General features: G+C 35.1%; 1 protein-coding gene across 1 annotated transcript in view; it reads right to left on the reverse strand.

The window, feature by feature from the left end:
- PRKD1 (protein kinase D1) overlaps positions 1–27,460 on the reverse strand; it is a 114,126-nt gene that overhangs the window by 33,285 nt on the left and 53,381 nt on the right. Inside the window, exons 2-4 of the mRNA XM_088529200.1 lie at positions 19,985–20,123; positions 8,281–8,412; positions 7,442–7,602 (exon numbers count right to left, since the gene is read on the reverse strand). Of these exons, the coding sequence (XP_088385326.1) occupies positions 7,442–7,602; positions 8,281–8,412; positions 19,985–20,123 (432 nt within the window). The remainder of the gene's footprint in view (positions 1–7,441; positions 7,603–8,280; positions 8,413–19,984; positions 20,124–27,460) is intronic.

The raw sequence follows: 27,460 nt of genomic DNA on the forward strand, positions 1-27,460 counted from the left end.
TTTCTGCTGTCATTTTGCAATCTCTGGACTGCAGATTAGCAAGATAGCATACTGTGCCTCACACTAGCAATTCTCAATTTACACTGTCTTCAGATCAAGTAGTAAATTTGATGTCTTTCTAACATGGGAAAAGATGGCACTCTATCTGCTCTCCCTTCCTGCATGCCCAGGCCTCACGTGATGGGCTTCCAATCTTCCCCTCCTCTGTCCTGGGGCAATGTTACTATCCGCTTTCCTCATTCCAATAAGTAATAAGGGAAGGTAAGCTGGGTGACAACCACCATGGCAGCAGCAGCCAGCGCGGCCACCCCACCAATGGTAGACTGATTAAGAGGAGGATTAACTTCCTCCATGTTGATGACCTTCTCCTCCTACACAAAATTCCTACCTGTCAATATCACTCAACTTTTAATTTCCAGCACTTCCAGTGTAAGGCAGATAAGAACACAACAGGGAGGTGAGCAGTCTTCTTTGGAGAGGGCTCCCACAGAGCCAAAATATCAAGGGCCGTTCTTTCCTACCAACAGTATTTTATTCTTGGCCATAAGGGAAAAGGAATCTTTCTGTTGATGAAGATTAGCAATTGCCTGTCACAATTTGAAGTCTTGGAAAAAAAAAGGAAATTATCCTATTTTCACTATAAAAGCAAGAATCTCTTCCACAAAGCACCTCATTCTTCAGCTGGTGTGCCTAGTTTGTTAGAAAGATAGATTAGTTTTTCCTGGTAGTCAGCCAGACCACTGAGTCAGCAACTCTGGAAGCTTCCCAGGAAATGATTGCTTAATTGGATTACACCATGGAAACTCGCAGCCTGCACTGCTCCAAACACTAAACAGTCCTTTACAACAATCATCCTAGCAAGGTATTCTACATTTTAACAGATCAGAATATATAATAATATTATATATATAATATAAGTGACTAACAAACACAAAGCATGTGCAGATACTTAACTGCATGGGTGTCCAACCAAGCCAGCGAAACTGCTCACACCCAGAGATTTCAAGTCAGTCATGCCTTGTGTAATGAAAATATCAAATAAACTACAGTTTTGGCTTACTTTTTTTTGAAAACTTTTTTGAAAAATCTTTTTTTCTTCCAAGAAGGGAGAGGTGCCAAACATTTCTCCAGCACAAGCCATTCTTCTTATCTCTTGCTTTTATTAGCTGATTCTTGTGTAATTTTCTCCATTGGTAGGAATGCATCAAAGCTTCTCTGTGTTTATTTTCATGGACTTTGCTAAATCCACCCCAGAAGACACCTACTTGCCTCTAGCAAGGCAGAAGCCCAAAGCCATTGTACAGAATCTTGTCTGTGCAAGAGACAGTCCTCCAAATGGTCACTATCCAAAGGTGAAAATCCCTCAGCGGGAGATCCTTCTTGCCTTTTTTACATTGCCCAAATCCTCCTCTTCACAACACAGAATTAAGAAACTTGAATAAACACTCATTCTCTGCCAATGGATTGATTCATCTGTTCTCTTGCCTGGGTGAGGTTGATTGTCTTCCAGCACGACCACTTCCATCCTTCCCAGGCTCAGAAAGAAAAGACACTTCGCTGCGGAAGGGACTAAAGGGAAGCAATATATACTGACTGGATGGAGAACTGGTCTTTTGGGATCAAAGACAGGAACAGCCATCCAATCCAACCACACAGATTAGCCTAAAATATAAAACAGACTGCTGTTTCTCTGACTCATTTTATAGGTTTCAATAATCCTACTGAAAGTCTCCAAGGGATCCTGATAAATGTTACTGGAAAGCTTTGTGTTCTAGAGAAGCCAGAAAAGAAAAACTTTATTTTTGATATTTGATCATTTTATTTCAAATTATACTTCCAGAAAACCATTCAAACTAGTCAATTTCACCCAAAATAGTACACACTGTACTATAGTCTATTCTATAGTCTCCTATATATTTTTTCCAAAATTCTTCACAGAGAAGCGTTGATCTTTTGCAGGCTGAATATATAAAATACATTGTGAAATTATCCTGTACACTACACTGAATTACCCAGTCAGAATCTACACAGGTATGCCTACATTTTTGAAGAGTTAGTTTATTTACCTGGAAAACTGAGAATAATGTGGTACATATCTTTTCTAAAAAATCTAGCCACATGATGTTTCATTTTCAGTATTGCATACATGTTGTATCAAGTATTTCTTTCCTATCCTGACGGCAGATAATAAAGCCTTAGGATCAGGTAAGCTTTTTTTTGGCACAGGAACCTACTGTCAAATGAGGTGCTATGTATTTATGTTACCACAGGAACTACCACATTTTTTTACGCAATGTAAATGTTAGCTTTCTTTTACAAACTAAATGATGTAAGTGTAACTTAATGTAGGCAGGGAAACAAATTTTCAATTAAATATAGTGAAATACCACACTTAAAACTGAATCAAATATGTTGTCTTTTGAGGCTTCCTACACTCTTCTCTTTAAGAGAAGTGTAGGATTTAATCCTGCAAGCACCATAGTAAAGATAGCTATGGTCTGAAAAAACGCTTAAATGAGCACTTCAAAGAACTGACTTAAGCACAATCTGGTAACATTAAACTATCCACAGATGGAAATTATTATGTACCTTGCACCTCCTGCTCAGGCATCAATGCCAGCAAACAGTGGTTTGAATGCTCTGCCTGTAACCTGCTTTAGTTTGCAAAGTAACAAGAAACAATTACTGGCTTTCAGGAATAGCTATGTGACTGCATTAACTTCTCAGACAGAGTCAGGGATTTCCCAGAACAAAAGCACTTTGTTGGCAAAGTAGCTGCTAGTGACTGCAGGCAAATTAGGGCTTATGTTGAATGAAGCCTTTTTTCTGCATCTCGCAGACACATTTTTTCAGCAATATTAGGTTTACTTTCATCTTTCATAGTGTGGTTCATAATTTTAAGTATAATAATTTTAAGTAATGAATAATTTTAATATAAGTATCTTGCACTACTAGCATGGCCACACTATATGCAAGACTCAGCAGCTCAGTTGTGCCTACTGCATAAATAGGTACGTCATGATACAATAGTGGCATAGCTAGGATATAATACAAGATAAAACACTTCAAGAAATCATCATAGAATTCTGGTTCACCCTATCAAGTATGAATATTACCCTTTTCTTTCATTGTCTGTGTAAATGTGTCCCATCTAACTAGCATTATCACCACAGCATCCTACACAAACCAGGGATAATCAGCAGCTGTTTTTGCATAATGAAGAGCCACTAGTTTCAAAAATAATTTAAAAAGAAAAAAACTTGTAATGGACAGATAAAGCATTAGGATTTTATCAGGGCAGAAAATTAAAGTTATGTGTTAAAAGGGAAAGCATCCCTGAAGACGTATAGAAAATAGATTGCTTTGAAGGCTTATTGAAGGCCTACTCAGAATACAAACATAAGGTTCTTTTACCATTTCAGAAGACCCAATGCCAACAGGAAGGATATTTCAGAGAGGCAGGGAAAATAAAATGGTTTTTTTTTTTTTTTTTTTTTTTTTTAAGATACGTGCAAACGTTCGTGTTAGTACTCGCAAACTATGAACAGAGCTTTGAGTGTATGTTTACTTAGGCATAGCATTCTAAAGAATTCTTACCGCCACAGCACCAGAGCATCTCAGCTGAAGCTGTGGAGACTTATGTAAAGGACTGGAAGCCAGTGACGTGACATCTAGAAGAAGTGGGTTCTAGATCCTTTTTGACTCTTTGGGGCTTAGAGCACTTAGTGTATTCAACAGCTAGATCTACACCTAGATTCAAAGCAACTGGTGACGTGCCAGCAGGGGAGAAAGGGAAGGTCTGTAATAGTTCAGAGCTATCCCATGATTCGAATGTCTGTCTTATGAATATAATAGAAAATCTAAGTACACTTGGTAATTATTTGAGGACAAGCATCTCTTCTCTTCCAAGCTGAAAAATCAAATACCAATAAAACTTTTCAGGGAAAGCTGCATTTACCACACACACACACTCACCACACGACACATACAGAACTGCAGGAAAAGTTTGAGTTGTTTACCATCTTCTTGCTAACTTCTTGGATTAGCTGAAAAGTTAATATAATATCTAATACTTTCTCACATATATACCTTTTAACTCAAAATAATTATTTCAGTCACCTTTTATATATAGCTCAAAGAGGATACTACCTTCATCCTAGTATCCCTTATATATATATAAAAAAAACAGAAATACTTTTTTCTCTTTAAGATAGATTTGTTACTTTTTATAGTTATAACTTGGCTATACACTATTTTTTTTTGCTTTGAATGAATTACAGAATCCTTGACTGATTTTATTGAATTCAACTGTATTTTTAAAAATAACTACTCACTGCATTATGACATAAATTTATCGCTAGAGAGTGCTGAAAGGTCAGAACTTGTTCAACAACAGAAAATGTTTATATTCTGTCGTACTTCAGTAAATTCCCAGTGTTCTGAAAGTGAAATTGAAATTCTCCATTTTATTGGTGTGCAAGCACCAATAAAAAAGGACAACGGTCAGAGCAATGATACCTACCATGCCTAAGAAATTAAAGTGCCACTTCTGTATCAACACATTTTTAATTTAAGCGACTTCAGCTAATTTTTCTGTTTAATGTAGGCAGAATTATGACCTTCATTTTGAAATCTGGACTTTATTTGGAGTTATACACCAGATATACTCTTTCTAAAGGAAAAATAAAACACATGCCCTTGAGTTCTGAAGGTCATAAAATACGAATCCAAATAAATTCCTGCTTTTTTTTCACATTGAAGCTAAATGAGAATCAACGGAACAGGATGTTCTTCACAATACGATGGACAGTAAATTTAGTACATACCTCATAGCCAGGACTGAGAGGAGACTGAGACAGGAAGTTGGAAAGAAGAAAAAGAACAAAGAAATAAGAAAAAAAAAGACAGAAAATAATGTTACTTTAGGAGCAAGCATGAATGAGCTATTATTTCATAAATTCATTCTATGTTACAGAATGTAAAAGAACTGCATTTGAGCTACGAAAGGTAGAAATTTGGATTACCTGGCATGCACCTAGTATTTCATACCTTTAGCATTTTTCTTGGATGAATTCTATACTACTAACAGTTAAGAAGGGGAAAAATATATTTTTTTCTTTGGGTCTTAAAGGTTTTATAGCTGCCTTTAACACAGCCTCCAGTCAATTTTCAGCTCAAATGAAATACTTTATTGACTAATGCAGACATATTTATACCTAACTGAAGCTATGTCTGTATGTGGCAGTTCCCTGTGAAAGGACAACTAAAGTACCATTTTCAGGATTCCACATTGCCCTCTCTCAAATGCTGCGAGTTCAAAGTAGAAAGATACTCTCTTTTTCCAGCAGCCAGACATGCAGGCCAAATTTAACACTGCAAGCAAAAGGTAGCTTCTTTCTGGTTCACACAAGGTCAACAATAACGACCACAAAACCATAACTCTGTTAACAATGCCAGCTATGAAAAGTCTGCAGGAATTCATTATTTCTCAAATGCTCTGACTCTACAGAGTAAATAGAGCTAAAAACAACATTGTGTTAGTCATATTTGAATAAGTGGCAGATCTTCGATTTAATTCGGTGACCCCACACAGCAGTTATGCTCTGTTATCAGTGACTCAGGAAAGTGCCATGCCAATAAAAACAATAACAATGAGTGATGCAGTTTGGTGGACAAGGATGATGTCTCTCGGTGTATTCACACAGGCGCTAGAAGACTGAAACACATTCCAAAGTGCATGCTCTGATTGATAGCACAGTATGAACTGCAATAAAACTTAGCCTGGGAGCACTGCAGAAGAATGGAGTCCAAAGGACAGATTTGATATATGAGACCTGACAAAGCATACACACACTTAAAAAGAAAAAAGGAGGAGAAAAAAAAAGAAAAAAAAGAAAACTAGTCAATGCAAGAAGACAAACAAACAAAATAAAAAGAAAACAGGTACAAGCCATATCTGAGATCACTTCTGAAAAATTGGTAAATGATATCAGGATTTCCAGAAAGAAAGGTGAAATCTGAAAGCTATCTGTTTAACTTTTCAAGGCTTAAGCCTGGGGCTTTCTGTAAACAAAGTTGCTTTCTCTGCGAGCATGCGCATGTGCACTACTGCGTGTGCGTGCGCAAGCGCACATGCCTGAGACTCTCTGTCATCAGCTCGGGTACAGTGACGGTTGTGACTTCTTAGAGAAGCACTGTCTGCAGTATGTATGAAGCTTACTATATTTCTTCCATGGTAATTTCGATGGTAAACTTGCAATGGTAATTTTATTAAATGTAAAAGCCACCTCAAAATATGTCCCTTTGCAAAACATGTATTTAATATAAAGAATATATAAGCTATCAGTAGATTTCTAAAGTTAAAAAGGTTTTCAAACTCAGATTTTTTTGTTATCTTGAAACTGTACAGGATGCTGTGCCCATTTAATACAGAGTATGTTAAGGCTCTCTCATGTGGTACTTTTAACCACAATGTCAGAAACAATTCCGAACGACAGCCAGGCCTCCTCATAATTTTGTTTTGTATTGGCCTGGTTTTGTATCAGTCTTTGCAAAATAAGCTTCTGTGAATTATGAATAATCTCTGAAGATTTACTGCTATGCTTTTTGCACAACTTAAGCACTCCTTTTATGCAGCTTTTCAATTAAAAATACAGATTCATAATGTTAACCTTAATTTCCAAGTAGCTTTAGGTTAATGATAATCAGTAGCATAAGTACATAATTATGGTTCATAGATGGTACTGCATGTGACACCAGGTCTGCATCATTTGCAGTACTGTCCTTTTAGTATGTCAAGTTTAATAAGTGTAATATTCTAATTGAGAGGAAAACAGGATAATTATTGTGTACGGTTATAAAATTTTTCCTCTCTTCTGTACCTTGAAGTTTTCAAAAATTTCACTTAGGGGTGTATTCATTTCCGTACACACAGCATAAATTCTTAACTATTCAAGTATATTATCGCCATGAAGAACAAATATTTCAAAGATTAGAAGATTAAAAAGTCCATAAATATCTAACTTATTCCAGTTAATAAGCAGTGTTCTCAGATTGTTTTCAGGATGGAAAACTGCATAGGCTACTTAAGAGTACATACAAGTATATGATATATGCACAGATGCGTACACTCTGTATCTCTACATATGCACACATATATACAGACATACACATAACTAACATATATACAACATTTGCCACAAAGGTCAGTTAGTGGAGATTCCTCATCCTTCCTTCTGAATGCAAAGAACCCAAAACATTCTCTAAAAATACTCTAAATAAATGGACTTAAAATAATGAACCATATCATGGTTCAAAGCTTAATAATTTACATCCCAGCCTCATCTGTAGTCTGTAACAAGCAAAATCAGCTCCTATAGCATTAAATGTCATTGACTCTCAACAGCAACATCCACTGCCTTAGTAACAGAGATTTTCATACCAGAAGAGCTTCCTCTGACGTGCTAGGCGAAGGCTCTGCAGAAACTGTCCGAATGCTGCTGAGTCCTGTTAAGGAGACATTCGACAGGCGCCTTTTACGTACACCACTGCAGTTGTTAGGGATTTTAAAAGCACATCTCTTATGGTAATTTAGACCACATCCTGAAAAGAGAAATTTAAAACCATCTGATTACAGTTTACTACAGAGGAGGAAAAAAAAAAAAAAAGGGGAAAAGAATATTTTTCCAGTGAACAAAAATGACACCTTTACTTTTGCTGAAATTTTCCCCTCAACTTTGTTGCTTAGCTCCCAAGTTCTACAGATTTTTAGGAAAATAATAGGAAAATAATGTTAGTACCTGTATCCAGAGTTTATTCTTTGATTCTCCAAAAATCTGTGTTCTAAAATCCTAAAACAGTCCTGTGGACAGTATGGGGGTGGTAAAAGAGAAGCCTGACACTGAAAATGGACACAGTCTGGCAGGGCCAAGGGAGAAAAGAAGATCTCTAGTACAATCTCCTATTGCTATTTCAGTTTAATTAACTAAAACTGATATAAAATTAGATATAGAAAATAGTCTCAGGTAAGAGAAGCATAAATAAAGCTCAGATAGCCTGTATGTATTTTTAAGGAAAGGTTATCTTTTTTTAGACTTCAAGTTACGGAGCAATAACTCAGAGCAGTTGAATCTTTACCCAATTAGTTATTTAGTTAGTTCTTACTATTACCTATGGAAAAGTCATGCCCAAGAAATTTAAAAGCAGAATCAGAGACAACCTACATAAATGGAAGAGTCCGGGCTCTTCCTGAGCTTGACAGTTCATCTCACTGCCACTTACCTTCACATTTGAGGCCTTGCCGCACCAGTCCCCACAGCATTTCTCCACAGTGGTCACAAAAAGCTGGTGCCCGGTAAGAATGAACAAAAAGAGCATGTGGCCGGATTTGAAAGTCTTCAAACGTAGCAGAAGCTACAACAACAAGACCATTCCAAAGTGAAGAAAATCAGTAATATAGGGAATAGCCTTCATTTTTGTGTTATGTGATCACAAAACTAAACAAAACACCCTATGCTAATTATTATTACAACTTTCTTCTTTATTCAAGTAGAATACGCTGTAAAAAGACACAATGAACTTTAAACTGTGTATATGTTGCATTACATATTAAACATAAAACACTGCAAGACCATTAGAAAAAAGTAAGCTGCCTTTAAAAACTTGCAGCACACTTGCATAATTTTCTTTTAAATAAATTCAAAACAAAGCTACTAATCTCCTGATGCCTTATGAATGATGTACTCTGTCCTGACCAGCTGATGTCTTTGCTCATAATTCATGCATAAGTTTGTCATTTACATCACATGCTATTAATCAGATAGCGTCTGAAACGTATTCAAAGACAGCATCCCTCTCGGACTGACACTGTGCACAAATGTACACAGACACAAACACAGAAACTGTCTGGCCCTAGAGAAGTGCCAGAGAAGACCATGGCACGAGCTGCCTCTGTATACAGACACTTCCTAAAGTCTTCTTAAAACACTAACAACTGTGTGAAAAGAAGGCCTGTTATTACACACCAGACATTTGTGATATGTGCTTGCAACTATTGAAACAGTTGCAAGAGCTATCTCTTGCAAGCTACTTTGGCACTGCTGTAAACTATAAAATAAATGTTATTTGATGAATAGCACTCCTCCGGTGCTTGTCCTGCCACTGGATGAGATCAAATTCTGGATGAAAATCATAGTGGATCTAAACCAAATGAGGGACTGGAGATGGGCAAAGAAAGCATTTTCAAGAGTTTACAGCCATACTGTAATCTGTGTGTATGGAAACTATACACAAACATTTACACTGCTCAGTCCATAGCTTAGGAGCCTGGATTCTCCATATGGTCTCATACAGAGGCAACTAAAAAGGTTGTTTTCTGTCATCGCCTGTTCTCTAGAGATTACCAAGTATCATTTTGGGGGCAATTGTTCACATCTTCCTCTCCTCTCCCCTGGTCTATACTGCGATATATCTAGACATGTCTGAAGGATTCGGGGAAATTTAGCCATACTGCATGCTACAACAGATCTCTTTAGCAATACAGGCTGCTATGAACACACCGCCAAGCTTTCTACTCCATAGCCATTTCTTTCAGAGTTACAAATTAAGTTCAGAGCCCAGCATTTCCATTGAAGATTTCTGATTCCAGCCTGTTCTCAGAACATGCACCTTTAAGCTATAGGAAGGACTGCATTCAACAGTGCAGTGTCCTCTACATCTATATGCAACAAAATTATCTATAAGACGTGGCTGTGGATCTAGGAGACAACTTTCTTAAGGACAAGCAGCAAAACTGGAACAAGCTGCCCCATTAGCATCCAACACAAATGCAAGGTGCAGTGCTTTGTTCTTGCCTCTCTGGTTTAAATTTGCACATAGCAAACACAGAAACAAAATAAAATCATACTAAAACAAGATGCTCAGCATGTGTTTCCCCTCAAGGGAGAAGAAAAGAAAATATTAGAAAACTCTCAGATACTACAGCCAGGAATTTTTATAGCAGATACTGCTATTTTATTAAAAAAAAAAAAAAAAGAAAAAAAAAAACAAGCTTGCTCCTCAAAAATCCACTTCTGAGGTTGTTTTTGTAGTATACAAATAATCAAAGCAAGCCTTAAAAGAGCTATATGGTAAAATACATACAACCTAGCAAAAGATTTAAACAGGCATTTCTTTCCTATTTTCTCAAAGACTTACCTCTACATGTATTTTGAATTCTTTTTACAAAAAAAAAGAATGTTTACTCCATTTGAAAACTGGTGAGTTTTGTATGGATATACTGGGTAATTTCAAATAGAGGAGACAGTGCAATAAAAAAACTAAACTTAAAAACAGCATTAACTTTAACTTAATTTAGATAATGGATTTACAATAACTTAATATATCTTTATATTAAGGATCATTAAAAAAAAAAAAGGTAAGTATCAGTATCTTTGTGGAAACAAATCTGAAGTGGTTTTGCATCATAAGCATTTTTGCCTTAGGGATTTGAGCCTTTGGCTCTCTTCCTGCGTCCTAAATTCAATTTCATCTGAAGCTGGGAGGTGTTTTGTTGTTGAGCACTCTCTCAGCCCAGCTTTTGTTGCACTGTTCCTCTTCCCTCCTCCCCCTCACCCCAAATGGCAGAGGAATAATTGACATCTTTTCCATTAATGCTGTCATTGAACCATCTGGTTGCCCTGCAAGTTATTTAATGGGTTATCGTGATTCATGCTCCCGTAAGAGCAATTGTTTCTACTACATAAGGTAAAACAATGCATTAGAAATCACTTATTAAATCTTGTCTTTAATTTGCATTACAAACAAATAGGATATTAAATAAATACCACGATTTTAGCAGTAATAGCATTAATGAAGTTATAAGGAGGCTAAAATCGAACTACCTGAAACAGTGAATTTGAAGTTCTTGCAGCAGGGATTATATGCATACACGTGCAATTGTACAGATTTTACTTTTTCCATTGAAATGTCTTACAATGTATGAGTGTATATATACATATGTGTGTGTATATATATACATAATAGAAATTATATGCGCATAGAAATTATGACTTTCTAAAAGCAAGACAAACACAGCATTAAAAACACTTGTCTTGTTTCTTTAAATCTTATTTGCTCTGCTTTGAGATAAGGAAAATTTGTATCTAATGAATCTTCTACACATTTACATGAATAGTTCAGCACTCTAAATTTTCCCTGCAGGAGCATCCTTCATTTTCAATGAATTTTTTCTTCTTTTTTATGATTGCTTTGTCCCCAGTTGACAAACAGCTTAAATTATGAATGCTAACAGGTGTAAGGTAATTATGTGTACGTGGAAGGGAGTGAATATCTAAACTGAACTTGTGAACTGCTCAAGCAGAAGCCTGCTGCTTGCTTGCAAAACCGGTACGGGCTGCTGTGAGCTTTGCTCACACCCAGCCAAACAGAAGTGGCACCTCCTGAGTCATCCAAGGGCAGAGACGCAACCACCCACCAGCACCTTCGGAGGCTGGTCAGGCGTTGCACTTCAGCACAACGACTGCCTAAGAGGAGGAGTCTGGGGATTTGGAGGAAAGCAGGGAGGGCCAAACCTAAGGGCTCCCCAGGGGTCTCGAAAAGAGGAAGGTGTCTGGAGAGCAGGTGGTGGAGCCCCTGCGTGGAGGAGAGAGCCGGGAGGTGGGAGCTCCTGGAGATGGGGAGCAGCTGGGCAGGCGTCAGATCATCAACCAGGGAAAAGCACTAAGCCTGCTAGCTCGTAAATAAACTCTCATGTGCCCATCCACTACGGGTTGTTGATACCATCTTACCTACAATGTGGGATTTAAGCTTTAAGCTGAGTTTTAACTCAGAAGCTGGAAAACATTTTGGAATCCTTTGCCCAATGTTATCTTAGGTTTAATTAATGGGGAGTTTTAATAAGAGATTAATATTTAGGAGTCAATGTGCTTGATTCATCTTTACCTTCTGTACTTCTAAAGTTCATTTTTAATATGCTTCTACTAATCTAAGAATGATTAGACAAGTTTAAATCCACTAAGTGTAGAGCACAGTACATTCATTTCATTCATCTGAAATCTTTGCACAGCTTCATTACCAATTTACCTGTTTTTCACCCTGGGGAAAATTCAGCAATATGTTAGTTCATGCGTTCAGGTTTGGTTAATCATAAAATTACACTTTAGAGATAATAATTTAGCATGGGAAAACAAAATGAAATAACGCTCAAGTTTACTGAAGCCACTTAAGCAGTGTTCAAAATCAACCCAGACTATAAAGAATAAGTGTAAGATAAAATAAAGAATCCAGCCTTTCTCCTTTTCTGTGTTCATATTGATCTAAATTAATATCATGAAGTAAACACCACAGGTCTTCCTACACCTTTTTTCTTCTGTTTTGTAACTCAGAGGTTTTCTCCAAGGCTTCTTAAAAATCAGATGATAGACAACCTGCTCGCAGCCAGAAATATGCATCTCAGAAAGATGATGTTCCCCAGGAGAATTAATAGCAAGTGTATAACTCCCGCAAATTTGTTCCATAAAAAGTAGAGAAAACAGTTGTTACATGGTGGATAATGCTGATGGATAAGAGTAGAAATATCATGGAATAAAAAGTAAAATCTTCTACCAGAAATGCTAATAAAGCCCTATATACAATAAATAGTCTCTTTAGTACCCTTTAATGTAAATGATTTTTAACTGTTTTGACCTGTTTCAAAATAAGAATTCATAAGCATATTTTATATACATATATACATACACACATGCACACACTTTTCTACATGATATTAAAAGAGGTATTCCACAGTTCATTTGAAAAAAAAAAAAAAAAAAAAAAAAAAAACCACATAAGCATGTACCTAACAGTCCTAATTTGAGAACATGTTTTAATGGCTGCCTGGATAATACCTCTTACATATACATAATCTTCCTGCTGGTCTCAAATCTTTGATGCTGGACCATCACAGACAAGGAAAAGAAGCAAAACTGCATATAACCACTGTGTATTTTAAGACCCAGTTTAATCTGTTCTAAAATAAGATTAGAAAATGGAGAACAGAACCCAACATTGCAAAGTAAAATGACAATTTGCACATGAATAGCATAAGATGGCATAAACTGAAACAAATAAATGAATTATTGCTATAAAATTTTTATTTTTTAAACATAATACAGCAATAAAGATTGATATAACAGAGAAATCACCAGTGTTTGACCAAGTAGATCTGAAGGTGGAAAAAAACACAAGCAAAATGTTAAATGTTACGACTCCACTGAACATAACAGTTGAAGTTTTGCTTAATAACCTCACCCAACATTTCACCCATGCACATGAACAAATGGGATGGAAATAATATGAAGAAATAGTGATGCCAGTAGTCCCAACTTGTCATGTTGTGTTCAGCTTCTGTCAAACCAAGTTAAAAAGAGGCACAGTAATAAAGAACAACTAGAGATGAGAAAAATTACTGGTGGCATGGAAGAGGCTTCCATATAAGGAGAGGTTGAAAGCTTGGAATTGTTTCTTTTGGAGAGGAAATGAGTAAGAAGAGTGTACCGGATTTGAGGAGAGGGGAAGCCAAAAAGACAAACTAGGACACAAACATAACCTCTTTCTACAGCTTCTGCACCAACACACCAGCATGAAAAGGAGAGACAGGGAGAGGCAGGCAATGTTTCCCCACCCGTTTTTGGTAAAAGTTCTTCCTTAACTAAGTTAACAACAAAAACAACAACAAAAATCTCAAGCCAGAGTAAGCCAGATTTCACAGTCAGAATCACAGAATCTCCAGGCTTGAGTCACACTACCGCCTAGATACAAAAAATAGGGAATTACAACCTGCAGCAGTTCCTGATTCTCTTCCTTCTTAGTTTCCTCTGCAAATTGTTATGTTCCTCCAGGGAAGGGATTTGCTTGTTTGTGCTCAAACCTGCTTCAGCTACAGCTTTAGGAAGTCTGCAAGCACTTCCTAAAAGTAGTTGTGTATCTTAGCCCAAATGGTCTCAAATATATTTAGTGTAAATAAAAATTAGACTGGGTATTCCTATTTGCCCTCTTAAGTTAACAAGGCCAGCAGTCATCTAATGAAATTAAAATCAGCAAGTTTAATGGGGATTTTGAAACATATATATATATATATATTTTTTCAAAATAAACCATAATTCATTTGGTTTGAAGCCAGCTAATAGTAAGGTGTTACAAATTCAATCAGATGATAAAACAGAGATTTTCCAAACAGTAGAATTTTCCTGTCATTTATCTACACAGTTTAAAATAGGCTGTTAACAGACAGGTTAACAACACAGCTCTTTCAATGGGCAAGTTATTCCACAGGTGTAACCTTTTGTTCTTCATTATGCTTCCCTCTGAATCATCCAGAACTATTCTCCATTCAAGGTTTCCTACTGTGGATTAACAAATATTCCAATAAAATGCTTGGCCAAGCATGTATTGGTCAAAATAACTTTGTCAAACAAATATATCAAGTAATTTATCAGCTAAATCAAAGAGCTTGCTCTTTGCCTAGAAAAGGCATGTTCCCTATTAAATGTAGCTAGTAAAAATTAAGTGGAAGAGGGAGTCATGTGAAGAAAGAAGTTATAGTCTGAAGAGGAAAAGAGATCTCCTAAAGGCTTGGCAGTTTTATTATTACAATGTTAGTTGCAAAAACATCTTGGAAAAATAAGAAAAGAGAAAGAAAAGAAAATTTAATTGAATTTAATTGAATATTTTTTCATCAAACACCCCCAAAAATGTTTTACAAATTTTAAAGAGGTGGAGATTTTTTTTCTGATATACACTTTTAGGTAAAACTATAGGACTTCGCTATTCTACTTTTCAGAAAATCTCAAATGCTCCACAAAGACATGTGTGATATCCTGTGAGTTAATTTATAAACAAGTTTCATACAGCACAGAGCACTTCAAGTTGGTTCAAAATGCTAATCAGATGATACCATCAAATTAAAAGCCTAGCTGCAGAAATATCTGTAGAATATACAACTGTAGAAATATATCAGAGGACATTGTGTACCACAGACTCCAAGTTTGATTCATTACCTCAAAGCTTTTGAGATAGTTGGCTGAACATGGGGCTGCTGAAGTATAACACATGAATAATTTATTGAGCTCCTGTTACTAAAAGGGTTGTGCTAGACTCAGTCAAAATGACAACACCTGAAACTTTAAAGAGTAAATGTGGTGTATATCATATTGAGAAAGCAGCGTAAAAAGGAATAACAAAAGGAAACATGTATTGCTTGATTCAAGTGGGAATAAGATATTTTGAGGAAAATAAGATTTTTAAGTACAGAGGTTGAATGGGCAATATAATCATTATATAACGTTAAATGAGCTCACAGAATTACAGTTCCTTTACAATTAATAGGCATCCTCCTAAAATATTATCTATAATGAATGCCATCCTTTCTAGATTGCTATATACATCTTGACGTACAGCAACCAAAAATCATGTAATTGTTCATTCTGCCTTAATCATAACAACACAGTAAATTCCCAAGTAGAGAGGTTACTACTGTTAAACTGATATAACTTGAAAAATATTTCTGCTCATTTTCATGCAGTAAGAATACAAAAGTGATAAGAATGATTGAATCAGACCAAAATTTCATAGGCTCAGAATTCTGTCTTTCATCATGATTGAATAAAGTTTCCCAGAGAAATATGGGAATTCCATCTCAGGAAATTTCCCCAGTTTCATTTTTTTGGGGAAATGCAAAATAGCATTGCTTATAGCTACCAACTATTCTTTACATGGACTCATAAATGCTTGATGTGAGTAGGAAATTGTTAAGAGTTCCAAAAAAATGATGAGATCTGGGGAGATTAAAGCAACATACAAGAAGAATACTTACAAAAGATGACATGTTGGATAGGATAGAGAAAAGATGGCTGTATTTCTCAAAGATACTGGGTAAAACAGGACCTTAAAGTAGCAAGCAAGATACCGAGACACATGCTTTTCAGTCACAACACAGCAAAGTGACCCACTCTACTATATATTGCTCTTCAAAGATACAATATGATAATACTTACCTGGAGGAGCTGGCAATCAAGCTACCATTACAACCCAGCTACCTGTTTAAATGTGGTGTTCACTACACAGTTATGCACAGCTTTTACTCATCTCAATGTAGTTTATTGCATAGAAGGTAGTATTAACTGTACTGAATCCAAAAAAGACATCGCAGACTAGTGATCAGATGGTATATTGTCCATATAATAATAAAACAAAAACAGTTTCATAACATAAGCAATGGGTCAATTCTAGTCGTCATCAACTCAGCAAGGGAAAGTAAAGTAGCTGCTTTTAATTTTCTTGCCTCGGGAACGTTGCCAAGTTGAGCATGACTCCGCACAACAGGCAGATGAAGCATATTCCACTAATTCTTACAAGATGCTAATATTCATCGTCTGCTTTCCAGTGGCTGGCAAAGATCTCTTAGAGCCAAATGTAATTTTGCTGAGTAAAAATTGTCGGACTTTTTATAAGCAAACTCATATTAAAACTGTAAATATAAAATTGTTTTCTGCTCCACATAAAATGAAAAGACTAGGTATATTTACACAGCAGTTTTTAATAAACCTTTGTGAAGTTTTATTTTAGGACAAACTGTGTAGGCAAGAATAAAAGTCTGCAGGCTTCTGAAGTACTTGTTTCCTTGTAAGCCTGGAGAAAAGAGCATTCAAAAAGATCCAGAGCAGAGAAGTCCAGGACCACAGCACTTTTGTCATTTGTCAAATTCTCCTATACAGTTTGTGCTTCTCTTTAATAGGAGAGAAAAAAAGGCACATCTGAAAATGGCCTCAAACACACAGATGAAGAATTGGCAAAGGCTAGATCTGCAAACAGCTCATAATAACAACTTCAGAGAATGAACTGCAACCTTAATTTTAGTAAAAGGTTAACTTATCTACAGTCATAATCTAATGTCATAGCTTAATGTAAAATCATGATGCAATTTTTTAACTATGTAGCTTCTCCAGAAAAAAAAGATATGAAGGAGTATAACTACTTACAGTTAAGATTATATCTCTATGCTAGCATTAACAAATGGCAGTTGAAATAAATATCTGCAAAGGCTGCTCAAAATAATGTACCAAAGACAGCATATTCAATCTACTGCAAAGTTTACTTTGTTGTTCTGGTGATTCACATTTTCCATCTTTCATTTTATCAGTGGACCTGAAAGATATCTTTTTATTGATCCAGTTCAAGCTTGTAGTAAATACTACTGAATCATATTAAGACTGAAGAACGTTTTTCAGCTTAAGATCATCTTGCATAAAATTTACTTCCTTTTCTTGAGCAGACAGGAAGAGTGGGTTGCACCGAAAGAGGCCTATAAAGCTAACAGCTTTGGTTTCTCTTCCTTTCCATACCTAAGAATGAATGACTGCTCATTTACAGCCACCTTTGATCATATCTTCAACTGCAACTTCTGTGTCTTGCTTCCTGGTTTGGTCTGACGACTAGTTTTCAAGAGTATTCTAGTCAAAAGGAAACTTTTCTACACATACACCTCCATAAAATCCTTTCCCCAAAGATTCAATCTTCTTTCAATCTGAAACACAATTCAACAGTTAAGCAAATGCTGGGTTCAGTGAACTCACTAGTGGAGATTCCCCCAGCAAAAATACCACCAACAGAGAACAGACTGATGTATTTCTTCCATCAGGAGACCAGACACACTTTTCTAATGTATTGAAGAAGAAAATGAAATAGAAAATGCGCAACTAAGAGAGTAACAACACAATATTGTTCAATGAATGGGCAGGAGTGTAGCCTGATGGGCCGAGTGTGTTCAAAGGAGCCTGTGGTTTGAAGTAAAACCTGACACACATTCTTGAGTCGTATCTCATCACATCACCTATTCAAATACTATCAAAGTCCTAACCAGTCAACTGAAATCTGAAAGAAAGTACTAAAACGGGGAGTACTAAAAACTACGTAAAGCAAAAGAAACTGAACTGTATGGAAAGTTAAAAAAGAAGGAAAAAAAACTACTTAGGAGGTCTAGTAATGCTGATAATGAATGCCTTTTAACATACAGATGACTGCATGTGAATCTCAACATACACTTTTTCTTCCATTCTGATAATAACGTCTAACATTGCACTTCTAAAATACTAGTACCTAAAGGGGCACTGAAATACAATTCCATTCGCTAATTGCAATAGTCAGTATTTATCTTCTGTGGACCAGTCAGCAGACAGATGCACATCACTCCATAAAAATCCTACTGCATAATGCACCAGATATTTGGAATGTAAGTAGAAATAAAATACTTTAATCAGTTCCAATTAAACTGGGTATATACTTCATACTTTTGATCCTTCCTAAAAGGCTGATTTCTCAGTATCTTCCCTGGTAGTTCCCAAGGCCAAACTCTCTTTTTCAGAAGGTGTCTCCCTACCACATCATGCAAGTTTTCAAGGTACCTCCAAATTATTAAATATTATGCAAGAACACCTATGGTCCTGTATTTTAGGCAAAAATTTATTGGAGAAAAAAAGAAAAGGAAGAAAGAAAGAAAAAAAAGATTGATTTGTATAGCCTGTCAGCTAAAGTCTATAGCCACTTGGAACTGTATCATCTGCTATAATTTGAGAAAAGCATGGAAGAAGAAAGACATGGAAGAAGCTTCGTTATAAAAGAAGTTCATTAGTCTGTTAGAGGGGCTGTCTTAAAATATGTTTTTTCCCCAATACCTTATGAGCGCAATAAGCAATAGGAACTTTTTGCCTTCAAGGCTAAAATGTGGATAACCTTCTGTTCTTTAATATGAATAAAGATATAAGATGTAATATTTTAGGAAGGTGATTCTTTCATGTGATTATATTTGTGATTCGCCCAGAAGACATATTCTTATTTTTTTAAAAACTCTATTTTTGTGTATTCCCTTTTTGACATAAAAATGGTCAAACCTACAACTTTCTACTTTTTTTGATATAAGAACTGTACAATTTTTACATGCAAGAAAAGACAGAGTACCTGAAAATAAATGCCTGTTCAAATTTCTAGAACAGCATTCAAAGATGCATTATATTTTCTATGAGAATCAAAGAACAGAAGGCATAAGAAAACAGAAATGATTTTCAAATAAACCTTACAAAAATGTTTTTCTGATTGTTCATACTATTGGGATTGTTTCTTACATCCATTACCAGTATTCATAAGCCCTGTCAAGGACTGCATAATTTAAATGGCCCTTCTTCTATTTACAAACTGTAACTTGCTCTGAAATCTTTGGCACCTAAAATATTCAGGTTTTGTGGAAGCTTTAAAGAATTGTCATTTTTTCAAGAAGTTCTGATAACTTGTAGGAGCTCTTCTATAATGACATCCTGAAATCCTTGCAGGATCAGTGACATAACTGGTAGGCATAAAATTTAAGTGACTTCCTCTCTAAAAGTGGTACAATTAACTTAAAAAAAAAAAAAAAGAAAAGAAAAAAAAAAACCCACCAGGCTTCTTGGCAAGGAGAGTTTCTGCTTGTTACAGGAGCTTGGAACATTAAGTCACTTGTAGCCAGAGTTTCATAGGAAGATTTTGTGGTGAGCAGTGGTGATATAATTAAATAAAATAATAATAAACTCTGAATAATCATCTAAGCCATAATCTTAAAAGTAAATAATTTGCTATCTTTTTAATGGAGTCAGAGTACACTTCTGATACAGACCATCAAAAATATTAATAAAAAAATATATAATAAGTAAATAAATACTCTACAAGTAGCCAGGTCACTGTTTACAAAAATTGCTTTGATGATTTCTCCATAGCTATTATGAACTGACCACACAGATAAACAGAAGTATAAACTACCAACTGAAATACTATATGCCACTTAGATATCTGAGAAAGATTTTGACCCAATATAAATCCATACAAGCAAATATTCCATTTCCTTGGAGTCTAAGTGTGACAATATATGATGGATGTTTGCAGTTGTAAAAGCATGACAGACTTTTTTTTTCTTTTTATTTACCTGACAGGACAACTTCGACTAAGTCTCCTTCCTGGATATCTGTAGCTGATTTTACCAACTGGAGAATGTTTTCAGAGGTAGGGTCATGGCGAAAGAGCAGAATTTTGTCATACATTCCATAGAAACCGCATTCAGGAAACTGCAAATATAAAACCATAAAAGTTTACTATACAGTAAAATACATAATGTAAAATACAATTAATATAATCAATATTCTGGGAGATTAGACAATTCCTGACATCAGAACTAACCTATAATGTACCAAGATAAATATTTTTCTATATATGACAGTATAGTTATAAATGTATATATGAAAGTATTCTGGAAATGGCTTTTTTCACCCTCTCAGGTAAGCTCTTTTGCCTTTGTTCCTTTATTCCTCTGAATAATAACGAGATCAGAGTGAAATATGTGCATTTTCTTAATCACTGCTAATACTTTTTTAAAGACAAGTTCCTGGGCTACCTGATCTAACTTGACCTGCTTGGAGAGGGGATTAGACTATATGACCTTTGGACGTTCCCTTTAACCTACATTAACCTATGATTCTGTGTATATATTTTATATATATATATATATATATATATATATACACAGCCCTGCAGTCCAGAAGACATATGAGTAATTTCTATATGAGTATAGTTGAATCAGCTCCTAGGCATATTGTAAAAAAAGTCATTTTCACCTAAGGGAGAAAACAAAATTCCTAAAGAATGTTCTTGTAGATGGGACAGTTACCTGAGCAAAGGCAAAATAATCTAGATGACATTTTTTTCTGTATAGTCACAAGCATGAGGATAAATATTTCAAGTATTACATACTTAAGATACCATATATATTCAGAGCTAAAACTCCAAGATAAGCCAAATAATGCCAAATAATGCCAAAGAGGCTTGATTTTGGAGGGTACAAAGGTTTGAAATCTCACTGAAGTAATAAACTACTCATACTAGAGCCAAAAGCACTTTTCTTGTTCAAGAATAAGCTACATTCATGCCACAGATTTGAAAGAGTTGCTCGAAATTTTAAAGAAATTTGCTTTACTTTAAGCTGTAGTGGGACAGATTCAAAGCTTTCTAGTGGAGAGGTAACCTGAACTGCAATAGCCTCCTCAGTGAGACAGATACCAGGATAGCCTGGGAGATGGAAAAGCGGGTGGTACAAGCACCAAGAGCTACACTGCAGGCACCCAAGCGAATGCGCTCACGCAGAAGCAATGAAAAACTAAAGGTAACTTTCAAAATAGAGGTAGAGGAACTGAATACACTGGATTCCACCAGATTTCAGGCATATTCCTCCAAGTTCATTATGACTTAAATTGTTCGTTTAGTCTTCCTTTTTATTCTCACTCAACTCGCAGTTTTCAAATTATCTCTACTTTTTCTACGTAAAAAAATCATTTTCTATATAAAACGATACTTCAAACTATACGTTTATACGAACACATGTAATAAATCCATTATATTTTGCACAGATAAACTCAATTCCAAAATATTTTGGTAAATTATATATAAGAATTATCTTCCGGGTTCAAGTTAGTTCTCCCCAGATACACTATTCTCATGCCAAGAAAGCCATTTTGATAGTGTGATTCTCCAAATAAAACATTGTGTAAGGACCAACTGTTGCAACTGTGGCAAAGATATTCCCTCAGCTAAGCTTATTCCTGCCAACAGTAATGTTGACATGCACAAACAAAAGTAAACAAAAAGCAGCCACATTGCTTAGTACTAAAACATAAAAAAATAGCACTTATTTTTGCCAACTACAAGACAAAAAGAAATATATATATGTCAAACTACCTATAAGCTAATTACATGTAGGCTAATTTTACACTGAAGAATAATTTTAGGTACTGTAAAATCTTTCAAGAAACAAGGTGGTTAAGGGATGCTGTCTTTTGTTTTGTTTTTTCAAGACCACAAAAAAAACTTTCTGCAAAAAAATTGTAAATGATATGTAGATTCATGAGTGAATGTACTAAAACTGTATTTGGAAATTTAGAAAAATCAGAAAGACTTATTGCAAACACATACAGTTTAAAAAGAGAGCTTTTGGAGGAGAAGAGCAAACAGCATAAAAGAATTAGTGAAAAAGACTCCCATGACAGCACATGAGAATAAATGGCTGATCAGGTACATTCATGTGACAACACTGCCAACCAAGGGATCACGGGTCTTAAATTATTAATGAAAGTTGTGCACTGTTTGAACAAACACATCAGCAGAAGAGTACATGTTCTTTTTTAATGAGACTAATTAGATACTTAATGCATTTTTTAATCCTCTACAAACAATGCTGTTTTCTAGTTTCATAATTTATAAAATATCTATCTTAATACAAGTCTAACCCCAATTTAGATGTTATTTATTTATGATTTCCCAAATAAGAAGGAAGAAATATTGTACAACATGCTTTAAGACATTTAAAAACACACACAAAAATATTCATTTTAAGGAAAGATTCCTGAAGACACCCAAGACTGCAGAAAAATTGATTCAAATTAAACACTAAGATTTTGGAAAATGTGTATTTTAATGAAAATTTTTCAAAAAAAAAATCAAAAGAAAGCACTATTATTCTTCTAGTTACCATCTAAAAAATGGAATGGAATTACCACTGGAGACAATATCTTGCATGCAAATAATAGTGAAACATTTAGGAGTCTTATTTCTCTTTTCCAAAGGTACACTTTCAAGTTTGTTACTTAACAAGAGAGGTCAACTCTTCAGAGAAGTATAAGTTTATTAGAAGTATTAGAAAACATTTTAATCACAGAAAGTAAGATTTAGCCTAGATACACAGAGTCCCTATCGTAGACTGGTGCAAATAGCAAGAAATAATCTGTTTCTCCTCTCCATGGGACATAAAATAAGGATCACTAAATGTAAAGCAAAAAAGGAGTATATGACAGGGAATTATGCTAGATACAAAAAAAGCTTTGCAGGGATGACACTATTTAACAGTTCTTACAGATTGCCGAAGTATGGCATAAGTATATATATTTTTTTAGTAATACTGATAGTAACATTTAAAAAATGAACTCCAATCCATCACTCCAATGAAAAGACAAAATCCTGACAGTAAATAAGCACTTTGTTCACCTGGCCTAGAACTTCGAGGAAGACCTGAATTCTGCTTTGAATTGACTTATACCGTGATGACTGATCAATGTGACTACTTTTATATAAAGCACATGCATATAAATCTACATGATAACAGATTTCAGGCATTAGTTTAAAAGAGCACTCATACACATGAAAACTTGTGCTGCAGTAGAGTCCAGTTGATTTCAGAGAGTTTCAGAAGGAAAACTAACTTAAACATTATCTTTGTTTAAAAAGAAGCATTCATGGATGGAAGACAGTGGTTGTTTAACATTTAAAAAAATCTGAGAATACAGCGTTCTGGATCACTAAGTCACTTATTATTTGTCAATTTTAAAATGGAAAAAAACCCTATTAACGAGTTGGATTTCAATTACTTTTGCTGATAATGATTAAAATTATGAATATAACTCATTTTGTTGTTTGATTATGGATACTCTAATTCTGTTAGTTTATTAGCTTTTGAATGATTAATATCCATAGAATATAGCTGCAGTTATCATTCATAGGCAATGAATACTACTTTACTACTACTTTTACAAATTATATCTCCGCAAGAAATGAAATGGGCATAGTAGAATTGTGCATCTCTTTATAGTAACTTCTAAAAAAAGTTTTAAAAGAAGATAATGTTGTAGTAATTTGTTAGTGAATTTAAGGAATGTGGTTCAATAGATGTGATTATATTAGAGAGGTTTATTTCTAAAAAAAAGAGACTTAAACATCGTTTTTCATCATTCTCACTCTTTACACTTCACTGATGCTTGTCTCACATTATGTCAATAACTCCTCCTTGAATGTACTGCAAAGTTACTACATTAAATATGTATATCTGAGAGAAACAGAACAGATTTTATTCCAAACACTGATCCTTAAAATTACTTAAATTACTGACTGCACATTTATTTAAGACATGTTTTGGATCATATTGCAGCAGCTTTTGTGGTAGAAACAGGAAACAACATGAGCACTTGAAGTCATCTGCAAGCAGATTAAAGTGAGGTGCCTTTTTTTTTTTTTTTTTTTTTCTTTCCTCTAAAATATCAGTTAGCTTTTCTCCAACAATTGTACTTCAAAAAAGCCAAATAGCTTTTTCAGACAAAAAAATCCTGGTCAGGATCTCAAACAGTAATCTTGTATTGACCAGTTTGTGGGTGCTCTGGAAAGGCAGTAGATTATACATAAGCACAGGGCAAGAAGAGGCTCAGCAGATATCACAATAAAAGGAATAATTCAAATACTTTTACCCTTAGCAAATGTAGATATCTAAAGAAAAAAAAATGAAAGTCTTCATCAATAACTACCTAAAAGCCAAATGACTATGCAAATTCTGAATATTCAGTTAAAAAGACTTCAATGACATTAAAAAAATCTTGCAGACTCATATTAAATATTAATAACAAGAACCTTTCAGTAATTCATTTATTCTCCCAGTAGCCACTGTATTAATCAATACTTTCAACAAGGCATGTCCATATACATAAAGTCCCATGTCAAGCTATACAGCATTTTACAATTGTGCTATCTTATTGATTATTCTAATCACAAAATAATGAAAAATAGATTCTGTTTAAATCTCTTTCCAGTTCTGGCCATCAAATGGTTTTCTTACCATTTGCAGTAAATGCAGTATGCAGTATTTACTACAGAACTTTAAAAGATCTGGTATATCTAAAAATTAGTATGATAGTACATGTTTCCGATATGAACTGGGAAATTTGCAATAGTTTTAGTCATATACATAATTATTTGAACAGAAGAAAAAATTCAGTCTTCCTCTTTGCTTTAGCGAAGTACAATTTCTAAAACAATTAATCAAAAGGAAAGTTGAGACTGTCTAATATAAGTACACTTCTCTTATCAGTTTGGTGTAATAATTATATATTTGGGAGATTATCACAGTAGATATCTCAATTGAAAAAAAAACTGCTGAGAAGCAAATTTCTTTCAGAGAAAGGACGTTCCCTGGAGAATCTGGAAAACATGTATTATAAACGCTGATGCTGCTTCCAGTGTAAATACTAATGTAAACCAATAGCAGAAAGTCATGCTTTTGTGATAATTTAGCAAAAATACTCCTTTCAAAATACTTAAATTATCACATGGTTGTAACAGACTAGGTAGATGCCCTCTCATTGCTAGGGGTGCAAAACAATTGAGACACTCTGAAAGATCCTCTTTGTTCTGTATATATATAAATATATGTTAGTACTTCTCATTTTTGAGCATTTCTTCTAAAGATACTTCCCATTTTCAACATCACCTTTGATCATTTTTTAAAACATTGTCCTTAAATTGAACCATATCTTTTTAACTAAATAGCTATTTTTTCCATCTAAATTAGTTACAATTTTGCAAGCCTTGTTCTTGAATATTGAATACTAAACAGCAGCAAGGACCTTGATAAAACATTCCGGAAGTTTTTCCAGAGCACAGAGATAACAATCCAGAACACATAAGGACTTGGACTAAACAATGTCTTCGCAGCATGTGGAGAAGTTGAATCACACAATGTTTGTTGACACTTAAAAAAAAAAAAAAAGACACAAAAACACGCACAAAAAAATCAAACAAAGTTTTACTTTGATTCAACTGTCTTAAATAAAGATAAATGTATGAAACTCTTGAAACAATATTAATCAAATTGAAACATACATTCTTAAAATAACAATGCATTTTATTTTTAGATGTCAGGATTTCCTTTCTCTGCAGAGGTTACAACACAGCTAATTCATGATACTGAAAAGCACCAAGAATTTTTGGCAGAGGACTGACTACATCTTGTCGACTGCAGCCACTGCTATCTTCAGAATCAGTATTATGAGAGATTTTTAAAAGGCCCTATTTCCTCAATGCAAAGTTCTAATCAAAACAATAGTCCTTCCTTCAGGCACAAATAAAATACTCTGCAGAAGGCTCTGCAGTTTTGCTATAAAAAGCTTCAGAAGTAGTATTTAATGCCAAGACTTTCTTCATGTGTACCACTAATTCCTACAATTTAGCACAAATCTGGAGTAGAAGCAGAGTTCGCACTCTGGTCGTGCAACAGGGATATAGCAGTGGGACTGCAGCAGCAACCAAGGGAGAGATGGAGATGGCAGGTAGCCAAATAACAAGGATAGGCAATACCTGTCCACTGCTTTTCTTTCCTTCTTTTTTTGTCCTTTTCCACGGACAGTCAGTTGTGCCAAAAAAAAAAGCAAGTCCCATGTAAGCTGAACAGTCACTCAACCATCCTGACACTGCTTGTGTCGCAGTAGACATGCACAGGAAGGTCCTAGGCCAAGCCTACTTGTCACACATACAGAAAGTCCAACAAATGACTGAAGAACAAAGAAGGGCTCACACTGGAAAGGAAAAGCAGCAAGAGAAGAAACCTAGAATTGTTCTGGAAGCAGCAGAAGACGAGTGAACAGAGCAAGGAAAATACACTTAGAACAGATGTGCAGGAAAGGCTTGCATAAACAAAAAATGGAAAAAGACATTAAAGGTGATCCTTAAGGATACCGTGAGGAGCCATGTTTCCAAAGAATAAAGTTTTGGACGGGAACAGCAGTATGGCTCCTTGCTTTCTTTTTGCCAGTGCTTTCCTGAAGAAAGTATTAGAAGTTTTAGCTAAGTGAAAAAGAGATGTTTTAAACGTTGTCTCTACGAAACAAGCTGGGAACATCTCTCCAGACATGAGGCTTAGTGGCACCAAGTGGCTCACTGTCCTACGGCTCAATTCTTTGCCCCAGAAACAAGATGTCTATATTCCCACTGCCTATTTAAGCAGTCGCTGACACACTCCAGGCCCCAGACATTGCCTGAGCATGGTCTGCAAGGGTGTCATTTGGCTTGGTCCAAAACAGACCACGAAGCATGCAATTAAACAACTAAAAAGCCTGTATGATTTCAGGCAAATGCCTGAGTCTAAACTAGTAAATAAAATAAGATGAGAGCGTAGATACAACTTCAAACATGTGTAACATTTCAACATTCAATAAGCTGCTTCGCTAAATGCTTTAATAAGGCCAGCATCATTCCCTATATAATGCTGATTTTATTACACAGATTTTTATTCTTCTTTTTACTCCTTTCCTACTACAATCGTTAACTAATTATATGTTCTATAAAGCACAATTAGATAGCTATAGCATAGCATTTAATAAGCCTTTCCAAGTGAGACTTCAGGAAGGAGCAAAATTTGTATTATTACATACTGTAAACAATAATTATTTAGACCACAAATATGCACATAATAACTTTTCCCAATTCTGTTTACTGCCGTGGTTGGTAAATCAGATTGCTTCATATCTCATGGATCAAGAACAAAGTACTCTGCCTGCACATATTTACTTGAACAGCCACAAAACTAGAATTTATTTAT

The sequence above is a fragment of the Tinamus guttatus genome, unplaced genomic scaffold (assembly GCF_059628265.1).
Source record: "Tinamus guttatus ecotype Peru unplaced genomic scaffold, ASM5962826v1 Tinamus_guttatus_pri_ptg000327l, whole genome shotgun sequence".
NCBI lineage: Eukaryota > Metazoa > Chordata > Aves > Tinamiformes > Tinamidae > Tinamus > Tinamus guttatus.